Source organism: Acinonyx jubatus, chromosome A1 (genome assembly GCF_027475565.1).
Source record: "Acinonyx jubatus isolate Ajub_Pintada_27869175 chromosome A1, VMU_Ajub_asm_v1.0, whole genome shotgun sequence".
Lineage (NCBI taxonomy): Eukaryota > Metazoa > Chordata > Mammalia > Carnivora > Felidae > Acinonyx > Acinonyx jubatus.
Genome location: NC_069380.1, coordinates 128,470,659 through 128,486,039, shown reverse-complemented (window position 1 = coordinate 128,486,039; position 15,381 = coordinate 128,470,659). Strand labels below are relative to the sequence as shown.

Here is a 15,381-nt window from a genome sequence, read left to right as displayed (position 1 = left end):
ATATATTTTTTTAAAGATTTAGCCTTTTTAAAACTCAGTTATTCATTCATTTATTTATTAATTTTGGGGGAGGGGCACAAGTAAACAAGGGGCAGAGAGAGAGAGAGAGAGAGAGAGAGAGAGAGAGGATTCCATACAGGTTCCACACTGTCCACGTAGAACTCGAAGTGGCTCGAGCTTGCCCGAAATGTGGTTTGACTGAACTCATGGACCGTGAGATCATGACCGGAGCCAAAGTCAGATGCTTAATTGACTGAGCCACCCAGGTGCCCCCGGTGCACCTGCACTATCTCTACTCTGTTGCAGCCAGTCTTGTGACGACGTGGTTATAAGATTAGGAAGCCACATAGATAACCATACTTGCTCAGGATTAAATCTATCCCAACCCTGTAAAAGCACTCAAGCAAGATAATGTAGATTATGAAAGCCAGAGAACATTTAGATTCAGCAGTATCTATATAAGCACATGCATATATACACACATGAACACATCTATACATATGTACATACTACGTGTTTGTATACTGCCGTGTACATAAATATGTGTATAGAGTATCCTCCCACATTAGCCAGCATTTCTCACAAGTTGAAATTAAAGATCTTATATACACTAGAAGGCCAAAGTGTGCAACCTTAACTTGGTACCTTACTAAACAAAGTCTTAAGAAGTATCAACAAAATATCGGTGGCAGGATCAAACAAGTGTAGAAGGTGTAAAACTGAGATGAAATCACCAGAAGATACACAGGAAAAGGGCAAAAGCTGAACCTACAGCAGCATTCCAAGAGTATTCCTTAGATATTAGTGTATGGGTCATCTTGGATAGTCACTATTCAAATGTATGTTTCAAAGGTTCTCCTCAGTCCTAAAGCAAAGAGGACTACTGGAATATTTAGCCCAGTGTTTTCCAAACTTATCCAGCCATGAAACCCTTTTTCTCCAGTAATACTTATTGCGATGTAATTAATGTTCCACTCTTAAAGTGCAGAATTAAATTTCTCTTATTTCTTTCTGAACAGATACCTCAAAAATGAGTAAAAGATTCAAAAAATTTCTCGATTTCCCTAAGAAAACTTAAGTGAAATTTAATCCTTTTGTAACACTTTCATAAAACATTTAATGTCTTCTGTCTGATACCTCTGAGAAAAGAGCAAATGTTTCCAACTGGGCAAAGAAAAACTTAAACCTATAAATACTTTAAAGGTATTACAAAAGTAAACTCATTCCAGCAAACAGTAATCTAAACAGTTTTATTAATAAACTTTTAAGAATTTAGACATGGTAAAATAAAACTGGATTCCCTTGTGAGTTCCCATGTTTAAACTATTTAATAGTTACAGCATTATATTCAGAGTAAATTCCCAACTATTTACACAAAGTAGATAATGGCCAAGTGACAAATCCAAATAACAGTTCTATCTGCCTTTGGAATACATTGAGCTTCTACAATGGGTTTATTTATTTATTTATTTTTAATTGAGAGAGCAATAGAGAAAGAGAGAATCTTAAGCAGGCTCCACACACAGTGCAGAGCCCAATCCGGGACTTGATCCCACAACACTGGGTTCATGGCCTGAGCTGAAACCAAGAGCTGGATGCTCACCCGACTGAGCCACCCAGGAGAGCCGACAGGTTTACCTTTCTAGTTATGTTTTCCTTCACAGAACATTATTTTTCTGACCCTCTCTGACTCTTAAAAAAAAAAAAAAATATTATGTCAACACTTACTATAAAGGAAACAATTCCAATGGCTAAAACACACACACCCCCCACAGAAAGTAGCTTATGTACACACATGGAAATGAGAAAAAGATGGCCCAAGCTTTTGCTGAAAAACAGGCTGATAGAATGGGTTCAAAAAAATTTTTAAAGGAGTATACTGAGAAATGATTCAACAAGACCTCAGCCTAATTCGGGGGCAGAAAAAAAAAATCACGTATTTTTACATAAAAATAACTTGAAACTGAGGAAAAGACAACTAGACTCCATCTTTTCAAGACTATGCTAGGGTCCAGTCTAAGCCCAACACAAGGAATATGTACAGTAAGTAATGAATATATTCACTCGGGCATAAAATAAAGCCTCGCTTTGAGTGAGCCTCTCCTCTCTTCTCTCCCTCTCTCTTCCTCTCTCTCTGACCCTCATGGGATTCTCTCTCTCCCTCTCTGCCCTTTGCCCACTTGTGCCCTCTCTGACTCTACCAAAAAAAAGAATATTATGTCAACACTTATTATAAAGGAAACAATTCCAAAGGCTAAAACACACACACACACACACACACCAAAAATCCCTTCAAAAATGAGAGACAAAGAAAAAATTAACAGTCAAGATGAACTAGATGGTGGTACCTCAAGTATGAGAATGACAAAATCCATACTGAATAAGAAAAAAAAATATGTAAGCTAAAAAAGAATCTTTAAAAAAAAATGTCATCTGACTCTACAAAACTAGAGTTTAGTTAAATGTCTTTTCACTGACTCTTCGTGATAAGGGTAAATAATAATGAAAGAACTTCCCTCCCTTAAATCAAACTGCTTGCCAAGGAATAACTACAAGAGTGAAAGGTAACCAACATACGAAATCTATAAACAATTCCTGAATATGAAGCTTAACATAAATTAAACTTATAAAAAATAGTCTTAAAACATTTAAGGAACATACCACTAAGTCTTGATCTTGAAGCAAGTTACAAATTGCCTCATATAACATGGGTCTTAAGTCAGACTTGAATTTCACAGAAATCCACTGACCGATGAGCCAAATCACCCTGCGTCGCAATGGCTTATATCTGAATAGGGAAAAATCATGAAATTAAAATGGTAAATATTCTACAAAGTATACTTCATTTAGTGTATTTTATCATTTAAATTTAAAATATAGTAAGGAAGCAATCTGTATTGTTTATATAAAAACTTAAAAGCCACTTCTAAATGTACCACAGTACACATACTACAAAACCACCTAAGCTCTCAAATTTAAGTATCCTATCATAGAATGTGACTCATTATCAAAAATGATATTTTTAAAGTTGTAAAACATTTTCAGTAACAATATACCCATTTCTTTCTCTATGATCGTCTTTTCTAAAGGAAATGAAGGCTCTTTAAAGCAAGAAAAAAAGACCCACAAAGCTATAAACAATTATGTTTAAGAATTCTACCCATAAAGTCTCTTACTGATACTATATAAATTTTAGTGGCGAGATGATAACTGTTTTGTGCATAAATGGAATAAGCTAATGAAGATTCCACACTTCTTAGAAAATTATAAAATTTTAAGATGACCAAGCACATAGAAAGAACTGCTCATTAAAGTTGAAAAATAGTTGGTTAAGTATTCCCTGCCCTCAAAACGTTTACAACTCACCTAAAAGAATTAAAGAATGTAAAGCTATATACTAGGATTTCAGAAAAGGAAGAGAAAGGAGTGGGTGGGGGAAATGGGATTTGAATAGCCTTTAAGCTAAATAATACTTGGGTAGAAAATCGAGAAGATGCTATTTCAAGGGACGGGGACTGTTTAAATGAAGTCACAGAGGTGGAAGTAAACAAGACTTGTATACAGTGTAATGGAGGAACCACTGAACCATCAATTTTGAACTGACATCTCCGAGACTGCTACAGTCAACATTCTATTCCGGATACAGAGAAGGAAGCTCAGAAAGTTCAAATTCTAAGTTCACTTAGATCACAGTCACTTTTGGGCAGAGTTAAAATTAGAAGTTAGTTTATTCCCCAAAATATGGTCCCTGGACCAGCAGCATCATTATCCTGGAAGCTTGACAGAATCATACAATCTGACCCAGACCCTAAAATATAACCTATATCAGGACGTGTATCTCAACAAGATCACCAACAGATTCATACGCATGTTTGAGAAATACTGGTCTAGATCAGCTCAGTCCAGAAGAAATATAATGTAAGCAAATATGTGATTTTACATTTTTTATTACCCACATTAAAATAAGTAAAAAGTAAAATTTTCATATTTTTATTTATCTCAATATATCCAAAATACTATCATTTCAACATCAATACATATTTTACACTCCCCAGGTTTTCAATTTAAAGTCATTTCATCACTTTTATTAAATTCAACTACTCATTAGCCATATGTAGCAGGTACTGTACCTGACAACACAGATCTAGAGTAAATAGCCTCTAGGCTTTAAGGAAAATCAAAGCACACATATGTCTTTCTACTGAAAGCTTTCTCTAGATCAAAGGTTCACTAACTTCCTGTGGGCAGAGTCACAATACATCTTACTCACCACACACTTTACAGGGCATAGCAAATTCATGGCAAACTGAAAATATTCAATGACTGAATAAATGATTAACTCAACCAATAAATAGCAACTTATTGGGCAAAATTACTTTTTTAAAAAAATGTTTATTTCTAGAGAAAGAGAAAGCGAAAGCAGGAAAGGAGCAGAGAGAGAGGATAGACAGAATCCCAAGCAGGCTCCACGTGCCAGCACAGAGCCTGACTTGGGGCTTGGCTCGATCTCATGAACTGTGAGATCATGAGCTGAGCCAAAATCAACATGGAAGCTTTAACCGACTGAGCCACCCAGCCACCCATTGTCAAAATTACTTTTAAAGCATCTCCAACTCTACAGTTCTATGGCTCTCAAGATTTATAAAATGAGCCATACGTGGATGTCTTCTATTCATTCATTATTGTAGTTAAAAAACGCTATCTAAGACTACATGCGACACATTCTGATAGGCACCACATCTACAGAAATAAATCAGCAGAAGAAAAAAATTACAGAAACTATGAGAGTCCTTTTCCCTTACGTTTTGGTCACTCGGTACCTAAAATCAAGTAGTCAAGTACTTAAATGCATATGAAACCTAAGAACTGGGAAAAGTCCTACTAAGTGTCAGAAAGGTCTGTCCTACTCAATGAGGCAACACAACAGAGCCCTAAAGTGTGTCCAAATTCTTTCCGCCATGGTGTCCCTTCATCCTATCTACCCTCTTCCAGACTTGCAGCATGCTGTGTGGTCCCAAGACACTCAGTCACTTTTCAGGGCTACCCCGTGTGCTAGACTACTACTCACACCAGGCTCAGCTCATGCTAAGTATCCCACTGGCTTTCTTTTGTACACATTTTCTTCCTACATTTCAGCGACCTCCATCATCCCTTACCTTTGCATAAAATTTCCTCCTGCAAAGTAACTTATCTAACAACAAACATTTCATACTTGTGACAATTCACATGTGAAGTAAAATAACATAAGTGTCTTTATTTTTCTTAGCTGTAAACAGCACGTCTTTTTTTACACTTGATACTACCAGCTAAGTCATACTATAACTTTTTAAAAATTTTATGCAATTTTAATGTCTTGTCTTCATCAGAAAATTAAAAAGTAAAATAAGTATATCATAAACACCAAATTTTATACTTGCCTATTGTGAATGACTTGTAATTCTGGAAGAAGTTGGTTTTTAAACCACTGATCAAAATCAACACTGTCAAACAGCTCATAAGCTGCTAATCCAACAGCATTATACACTACAAAGAAGATTTGAGAAAAAAAAATTTAATTGCAGATGTTGGGCCAAATGTTAAGTATCCTATGTAAGAAACTAATCCTTAGGAACTACTTTAAAACATGTAATATACTAATAAGGGAAAATTTACAATGTTAATCAGACAAATCACTTAAATAGCAATTTCAGAAAGATTAAAGTTTCTTTAGACACTTTTTCCTAAACAGCCCTTAGTGCTTTCAAACAGAAAATTGCATTCAATTAAAACTATTCAAATCAAATTATAAAAATTAAAAAGCAACATCTGCTTCCAAAGGGTCACAATATTTTATGATCTGGTCCCTACATACCTACCTCTCTCCATCCTCATCTCTCAGCACAAACCGTTAGGCTTTATGTTCCGTTCTGTTTAAACCAAAATACTCCCAGTTCAAAACTTAACTGCATTTGCTCCCTTTCTCTTCAAGTTTTTGTACATACTGCTCCTTCTGCCTGGAACTCTCTTCTCACACAGGCCCCCCCCTCCCCTTGCTAACTCCCACTGATCCTGGTGTTCTCACATTACACTTCTTTAGGAGCCTTTCCCTAGGCATACCAAAACTCCTTTTGGTTTTCCAATGTACTACTTAACTGCCACCTATTTTAGAATTAATCAACTCGTACTATGTTACAATCAACGGTCTGCTTATCTCCCCCACCACACAGTTCCTAAATTGTAGGTACCCCTGTATCCCAACCTCCCAGAGTAACACCTGCCACAAACTAGACATACCAAATATTTATTACTCAAGAAATCAATGTTTTAAAATCACTTTAGTTTAACATACCAGCATCTTTGATTAATAGTGCATTCATATCTTCCACATTAGTGGGCCCTGTAAAAATAAGTTTTAACAAGAGTAAATCAAACTAATTTTTAAAAGATATTTGATTTCAACTCAATTTGTTAGTTTCCCATTTCAGTTAAGTACAAAAAATTTCATGATATTAAATATACATGGACATGTAAATGGAAAGCCTAAGTTTTGTAATCATCATGGAGAACACAGGTACAAGATGTAAAACCTTATTACAATTTTAAAAATCATTATAACGTATTTGAAAAATGTTATGTCAGCAACATTCTAGCAAAGTATATGCCACAAATTGCTAACTAGCACATAATACCTTATTATACCCTGATTAAAAAAAAAACCTCTTAAAGAATAAAAAGATGAATCCCACAAAAGAAAAATTTTTAAAAAGAACAAGCACAAGGGTACCTGGGTGGCTCAGTGGTTAAGCATCTGACTTCAGCTTAGCTCATGATCTCGCGGTTTGTGGATTCGAGCCCCCTATCGGGCTCTGTTCACAGCTCAGACAGAACCTGGAGCCTGCTTCAGATTCTGTGACTCCCCCTCTCTCTGTCCCTCCCCCAGCCATACTCTATGTGTCTCTCTCTCAAAAAAATAAACATTAAAAAAAAAAAACCAAGCACAGGCTATTCACACAAGCATCTCGAAATATAAAAACTAAGTCAGATCATTACAGTGTATTAAAGGACGACAACACAACGAAAAGTGCCAACAGAAACAGGGAGCCATCATGTAAAGTGGAACCTTCAGAATAAAAAGGTGGCAGTCTCTGGGGCACCTGGGTGGCTCAGTCTTAAGGTTAAGCATCCAACTCGATTTCAGCTCAGGTCATGATCCCATGGTTTCTGAGTTGAAGCCCCACACTGAGCTCTGCACTGACAGCATGGCGCCCGCTTGGAATTCTCTCTCTTCCCCTCGCTCTCCCTGCCCCTCCCCCACTCTCTCTCTCAAAATAAAAAAATAAGCATTAAAAAAATTTTTAAAAAGTTGGCAGTCTCACACTACTGTCCAGAAAGGAGTGTGTGATGGTTAAGCCATGAAAAGCAGTTTACTTAGTAAGTCTATTGCTCTAGGATACAAAGATTTTGAACGAGTTTATCAAAGCACTCTTCTGCTGTTAAGTATGAATTCTTAAGCTCACCAGGCTAATACGCTGGAATAAATACAGCCCTAAATAAGCAAACTGCTCCACAACTAGGAAGAAAACTAAACTTCGTAATCACTGAAAACCTTATAAGCACCCAACAACTTACCAGAGGGTAACCTAAATAACTTATCCACTTTACTACAGTGGTTTAAACAAGTAATAATAAATGCATGGGTGAAAATGGAAATGACATTCTCAACTCAACAAAAAAAAGTAACTTAAGCAGTCTAAATACCATCATATTTAAGAATTTAGTTCATAACTATACCTTAGAAATCAATCCATACGAAAATACAATAACACTCAAATTCAAAACCTGATAGTGTTCTTGCTTAAATTATAAACCAAGGGAAAAAAAACTAAATATTAGGTTTCTGAGAGAACAAAAGCATGACAAGTGAGCTACTCTCGTACAACTACAAACAAGATCAGGCATCTCCTTCCCTATGGCAGCTTCTCTTGCTGTTATTTCCTTGTATCATCATCTACTCAATCCTTCATCCCTTACTATGTGATTCCTGCCCCAACAATTCAAATAATCTTTTGTCTCAGGGGATTTTACTGCCTTCTGCTTCTTCCATCACTGGACACTTCTAGTAACATGCTCTTCTATCCAGGATTCACCCCCATACCGTTTCTTACATCTTTGCATTAGTTTTTTACCTGGCTTTTTTTGTAGGACCTTCACCTCTTCCTATGCTTAAAGGTGAAAATCTCAGCGTTCAGTCTTTGAACTTGTTTTTCTTCTCCCAAGCCTCCTTATACACACACTCCAAAAGGAAAACTCTATCTCCAACCACTACTAACAACTGTCTCCCTGTCATTAAGATTCTGAAGTTCAGGATCATGTCTGATCACTTTCCCTTGCTCAGTAGTCAATTAGGTGCCAAAAGTCAATCAACAAACAGTTACTGAGTGTACTAGGCACTGGGAATTATGTGTGAACAAGACAGATATGATCAGTGCCCTCGTTCCAGAATTTAATATATAGCAGAGAAGTCAAAAATGATAAATCGCAGTTAATAATTAAGTAATTAATTACTTGTGTAGCTGCAAACAAAGATCAAATAACAAAATTTTCGCATCATCATTCTCTCTTAAATCTGTTACCTTCTTTCCATTCCCACTACCACCATTCTGAGCCTAACATTTGTTACTCTCATCTTTTTTCCCCACTGCTTTCCACAGCACGCTCCAGGTAGACTATTTCCCCATCCAATACACTTGACCATGTAAAGCACTATTTCGCTTCTGAGGCTAGTGTGTTTATGAGAACAAAATCCAACTATCATGTTCAATGCCTATCTCAAGGTTGCCTTCATCAGTTGCCCATTCTTGTTCTCTGTCCTGAAAGCCATCCAACAGAAAAGAACACATTGCGGGAGACATGGATGGCTCAATTGGTGAAGTGTCTGACTCCTGACTTCGGCTCAGGCCATGATCTCATGGTTTGTGGATTAGAGCCCCACAGATTCTCCCTCTCCCTCTCTGCCTCTCCCCTATTCTCTCTCTCTCTCAAAATGAATAAACTTTAAAAAAAAAAAGAAAAGAAAAAACAAAAGAACACATTCGGGTCTTTCTCAGATTTCTATTATATGGTGTAGGAAATAGTACATTGCACATAGCAGGCATTCAAACTATTTTAAGTCAACATGCATTAATAGAGAAAGTATCATAAAATATACCTCACCTTGAAGTGTTTGCATCATTTCTAGAAGTACAGGAGTAAGAGTCTGATTATATTCATGGAATATATCTATAAATAGTACTTCAGTGCAAGGCTAGAGAGGAAAAAAACCAAATTTCCAGTGACAACAATGGTATATTGTACTAATTCTACAATAAAGAAAAGAATACCCATTCTTAAAATCCTAAAACTCCAAAAATGTTTCCAATTTCTGGTATCTTTACATAAAGTAGATTACAATGTTTATAAATATACTGCGGGGGGGTGGGGGGGAATCAAAATTTAATTTGATTCCTAACATAGAAGTTGTTTATTTCACTATTTGAATCATTTAGCATTATGTATTCAAAAAGTAAAACTACAAAGAGAAAATAACATTTTTAATTAACAACTCCTTAAATTAAAAAAGCAATCTGAAGCCACATTCATTTGCAGATTCAGTGCTGTAACGGACTACCCAGGAATTAATACACTAAAAATTATAAATTTTCTTAGCAATGACATAACAAGTAACAACCACAACTCATGAGTTCAATTCACTACACAGAATAGTATTCCTTTTAACAGACACAAACAGTAACAGAAGTCAATGTTAAGTATATAAAAAGAATGATTCTTTCTGGTTCTTAAAAGTACTGAATCACTACATGTTTCATGATATGAAAGAATTACACATTTTGAAGGTACTATGCTTTATGTTTTAAAAGAAATCTTCTATACATACTGAAGCATGTACAGATGAAATGATATGTCACCTCAAATACTTGCTTTAAAATAATCCAACTAGGGTTGGGGGTTTACTTATATGAAACAAGACTAGCCATGAGTTGACGAATAAATGAAGTTTGGGATACAAAGTTTAAAAAAATTAAAGTGGTTAATTTTTTTTTAATTTTAAAGCACTAATAATTTTTTTATTAATAATCTCTCTGGTTTTCCATGTAACCTTATATAACTAAAAACATTTACATTTTTAGAAAAATTAAAAAATCATGTAAATTATATAAACACAAGTTTTCATTAAAAAAATAGTTCAAGGACTACATTTGATAAAATTTTCTCAAATGTTGGCCATACCAATAATGCATGCTTAGAAAGCGTTCTAAAATTAAAAACTGTGGGCTGGTCTCTGAGAATCACACGAGGTGGTATAAGAAATAATGTATCAAAAAAAGCTTTAGAATTACTGAAATACTTAGGAGAGGAAAAAAATCATTCCAGCCAAAAAGACAGTTTTCATTTTCAAAAACATTTGTTTCTTCAATGACAATTATTTTCCAATCAGTATGACTGTAAAATAAAACTTCTGTTTCCAACCCCCAACTTAACAACAAAAAAATTCAGGTTAAAATTCATAATTTAATTAACTACTTTCCTCTCAATTTGTCTAGTTTCATGCTTGGAATCACCAATAGAACATCATTCTCTACTAAGACTTACAGAAATATTAAGCATATTTTTGCACAATATTTTAAGCATGAAATTGACAATATTTTCCTGTCAATTTTTCTTTCCATCAATACTTACCCTCAAACTGTATTTCCAAGAATCTCCCCCTGTTTCTTCCACTGCTGTAATTAAAAATATGACCAATGATGCTCTCCAGAAATGCAATAATGATGTTTCCAAAATCAAGGTTTGGAATATCAAGATTTTAAATAACCAGTCTATTTCCATGAGTGGTTTTAAACATTTTACTGAAAGCAAATCCTTGGGAACACAACACCTTACACATATTTATTATACACTACAGATCATATCTGTGAATATCAGTGTCCTATCAAGTGCTGACATAGCATTTGCACTTTCATTAAAAATTCTGTATGCAGGAAAGCTCAAAATGTTTGTCACTTTCAAAGTATCTGATATCATCCGATTGTACATAGTATAAGCATTCAAAAACAGCTATAATCCTGGTATTATTTCATCTCAATAATTTTTTTCAATATGTTTTGTAAATTAAAATAGTCACATTTTCCAAAAATTCCCAATATTTAAAGAAAAATTTTCAAAAAATAAAATACTTTAGGGGACTTTTACAGATAGAGGAATTCAGTGATTCATATTACATTACTATATATACTACCCAAAGAAAGCAATATGAAACAGAAGATTTTAGCTAAGAGAAAAAGCAAAAACACAAAAGGATACACTGTAATGCTGTATTTTCTAAATGAAATAAATTTATTTTTACATAACAAAAAGAGGGAGAGGTCTTCCAAAATGTTTAAGGCATTCTTAAATTATTAGGGAACATGAACAGAACTACATAAAGTCACCCAAAGGGATGAAAAAAGGTTAAAATTTAGCCTATGTTTGACCATGGCTGAAGTAATTTGCACATAGGCACTTTACAGACACACACCAGGTACTTTATGTATTAGGCAGACGATTTCTTGATTTTCTGTAGGAATGACTCAGATACATTTATTCTATTACTAAAATTCAAACAGATAAAAAAGATCTCCTGTAAAAATATTTTAATCATCAAAAGACTCATTTTAAATTAAAATTTAAATAGGTGATCCATTCAGCAATTCAGAAATTTTCCAAATTTATTTTTGAAATAAAAATTTCTACAAATAAAGTATAAGACGGGATGAATCACACACCTGATAATAGAGACAGGAGGTGTTTTCGATTTAAACTACATGATATGTTCATAGGAACATCTAAAAATTTTAAAAGGTCTATCTCTGGAGAAAACTCCACATATTTGAAAAAATCATTTTCTGCTTTTGTTCCAATGGATAATAAAGAGAGGATATATTAATTTTTAAAAGCCATGACTCTCAGAACAAAAGTTTTATATTAAAAATACAGTGTTATATATATCACTCAAAGAGACGATATGTATTTAGGAAAGGGGAGAAAAGCCATGGGAAAACTGAAAAACTGATTCTTACTAAAGCCTTCTGGGTCTTCTTCCCACATTGTCAGTTCTTCCTCAGTTAACAGAAAATAATGAGAGACTAATCTTCTGCATATCTCTGTCAAAGTGGGATATGTAAAGAATGCCATCTTGATCTTATGTGCTTCTAAAGTTTCAGGACTGCTGTCTAGAAAACATAAAATTTCCAAGTTAATCATACAAACATTTTACCAAAATTGGATTATGTAACTTAAATGAATTAAAAATATACCCTTGGGGGAAAAGAGCAAGCGGTGTACGGATTTTCATTTTTATCAAGGGCAAATTTCAAAGACAGTTCTTATTTGCCCCCCACACACACCATCTTGTAGCCATCCTCTCACTACAGCCTGTACATTACCATGCTGTATTAACACACCACAGTGCAGTGACTTATGTACATACATCTCTAAGATAATTTCTCATTCATCTTGTATATACACACACAAATGAATTCCGTGTCTAGAAGTAAACTCACTTCATATCAAGTCAGAGAAAAATTTTAATTGTGCAAATAAGTACAACATTAACTGCAATGGTTACTGGAGTAATTAATCCTAAACCGGCAGGCTTCAACTGCTCTTTGTGCTACAAAAGATAGTTACTAAGTGCATTATATGGCCTTTAAAGCTGGCACTCACATATTAAAGTCTCTAACACTTATCTCTATTTCATGTGCCAGCAACATTTTGTTTTTCAGACTTAAATAAGATTTCAAAAAAATGCATACAAACACCAATTATTTCACATATAAAATAAAGAAATAATAATCATTAAAAAAAAAAAAAACTACCAGTAAGGCATTACCTTCAAAATTTTTGGATGGCTTATAAGCGTAATTTTTTACAATCATCTTAATAAGATTCATGCATTGAACAATGAATCGCTCAAATGTAACGCCTTCACCAACTTCTGTAAATACATAGCTTACAGAAAATTCCAGTGATCTCTGAATTAGAGGAGTAAATGAAAACGGATGCTGATCCAAGAAGTCCAAAAGCTATAAAGAAAAAAATTAAAGTGTATTTACCCCAAATTCATATAGGAATATAATTATCCATAAGTACATCTTATAACTTGCTAATATACACCTGTAAAGTTTTGAACCTTGGTCACGAGTCCACATACATGCAGTTTTGCACGTAATACACATGTAATTGATTTCTTTGGGTATATCATATAATGTGGATTATGTCAAATTATATCTCATGACAGGTATTTCTATTACTTCTACTAGAGGGTCCAAAACAGACCCACTTCATAGTTAATTCAGTAAGAATGGGTAAATATGAAACAAAAATTCTAAGTATATAAAAGATAAGACTTTAAAAAGTAGTAAGAGGGGCGCCTGGGTGGCTCAGTCACTTGAACGTCCGACTTCGGCTCAGGTCATGATCTCACCGTCCGTGGGTTCGAGCCCCGCATCGGGCTCTGTACTGACAGGTCAGAGCCTGGAGCCTGTTTCAGATTCTGTGTCTCCCTCTTTCTCTGACCCTCCCCTGTTCATGCTCTCTGTCTCAAAAATAAATAAATGTTAAAAAAAAAAAAAATTAAAAAAAAAAGTACTAAGAGCAAGAAAATAAAAAATTATCCTGCCTTTCCTGCATGAATTGTATTTCAACTTATCAAATAAGTTGATGAGTCAGATCTCTTCTTCACAGAATTTCTGCTAATAAATGCAAATACAATAGAATGTCATCATTCTGTAATCCCTTACCAAAAAACAGATCTAGGCCATGATCATGAACACAGCTTCTAAAATAATAGGAGAAAAGCTGCTGGGGAACTTTAAAGAGCTCCCTCATCATTTTAAACAACTCAACATTGTACCTCCTGATGTGATGCAATACAAGATATACACAGCACCACCCGTGGAGTATTCTTGCTGTTCTCTCCCTCCTCCATGAAATAAAGCTCAATAATGATCAAGCCTCTACAAATTTACAAGAAACATTGGAGGAGGAGGAGTAGAGAGACAAAGGAACATGGTAAGTAACATATCAGGATACAAGAAGCCAAATTCAAAACACGAAAATCCTACAGGGAAATTACCTATTACCTCAACAAATAAATAGCAACGAAAAAAAATGGAAAGAGAACTTGGACACTATCAAATCCTGATTCAAACAAAAGAACTATAAAAATTTTGAGAAAAACCAAAATAATGACTAAATATTTAGATGATAACAAAAAGTCATTCCTACTTCTTACATTGTGTTAGATTCTTTTTTTAAACCCCTTATCACTTAAAGACAAATATTCAAGTATTTACAGATAATACTAATATGATATCTGAGATCTGCTTTTAAGAAACCAGCAAGGAGGGGAGAGAGAAGTGTAGAAATAAAACAGAACTAATCTTCAACAGAAGTTCATAATTCCTGAAGCTAAGTGATGACTTCATGGGGACTCAAAGTCACTCAGTTCTACTTGGAGGTATGTTTTTAAGTTCCAATTTTTAAAGCTTTAATCAAGTCAGAGATTATAAATATGAAAACTTTATAAATAAAATTATTCATCAACACTACACAGCCCCACTAATCACATGATGTCATTTTACTTTGCTTTGTATTTTTTTGTTTTTAACTTAAAATACCTGAGTCAATATTATACTGGATCTTGGAAGATTAGGTGGACTTTTGCTGTTGAGGCTAGTTAGAACCTAACTTGGAAACAAGGAGAACTGAAACCATAGGTAACCGCTACTTAACCACAGCAATAAGAACAGCTCACTTCTACTTCTTTTCTCCCCTCCCAGGGAACAGACAACTTAACCCTATTAACAAAACTTAATGAAAGAGGGAAAACAGGCTACAAATTTACATACTGCTGTCTTCAACAACCTGTTTTAGTTCAATGCAGTTCTCAAACCAGGTCTTCCTGATTGCTACAACCCAACTATATATACTTCTCCCAACCATCCTCAGCCCAAAATTTCAGAAACGTCAGTTTCTGTAAAATTTAGTTTTATCAGAAATTTAGACACATTGCCTAGCACAGTGTACTCATATAATTCTATTCAAAAGGTGTTTGATATTAATGATGACAATGTCTTTATGAATATAATAACTTCCTGATAATATACTGCCTGCTATATATGATCTATTTCCTGATTAGCTACACTGTTATCTTCTTTATCTCTGCTTTCATCCAGTAGGCTTGAGAATAATAAGCTTCAGAAGACTCAACCTCTCTACTATTTATTAGGTTTGTGGTTATGTTTTATTATTTTTTTTCATCAAAGTGACTTATACTGATATAGCATATAAAACTTAATTATT

General features: G+C 34.5%; 1 protein-coding gene across 5 annotated transcripts in view; it reads right to left on the bottom strand.

The window, feature by feature from the left end:
* Positions 1–15,381, bottom strand: part of IPO11 (importin 11) — a 203,759-nt gene that overhangs the window by 118,992 nt on the left and 69,386 nt on the right. For all 5 annotated transcript variants that reach the window (XM_053223347.1, XM_027041178.2, XM_053223350.1 and 2 more), the window contains 7 exons: positions 12,908–13,100; positions 12,096–12,248; positions 10,717–10,760; positions 9,193–9,283; positions 6,329–6,376; positions 5,418–5,523; positions 2,662–2,788 (listed from right to left, as the gene is read on the bottom strand). In XM_053223347.1, coding sequence (XP_053079322.1) covers positions 2,662–2,788; positions 5,418–5,523; positions 6,329–6,376; positions 9,193–9,283; positions 10,717–10,760; positions 12,096–12,248; positions 12,908–13,100 — 762 coding nt within the window. The remainder of the gene's footprint in view (positions 1–2,661; positions 2,789–5,417; positions 5,524–6,328; positions 6,377–9,192; positions 9,284–10,716; positions 10,761–12,095; positions 12,249–12,907; positions 13,101–15,381) is intronic.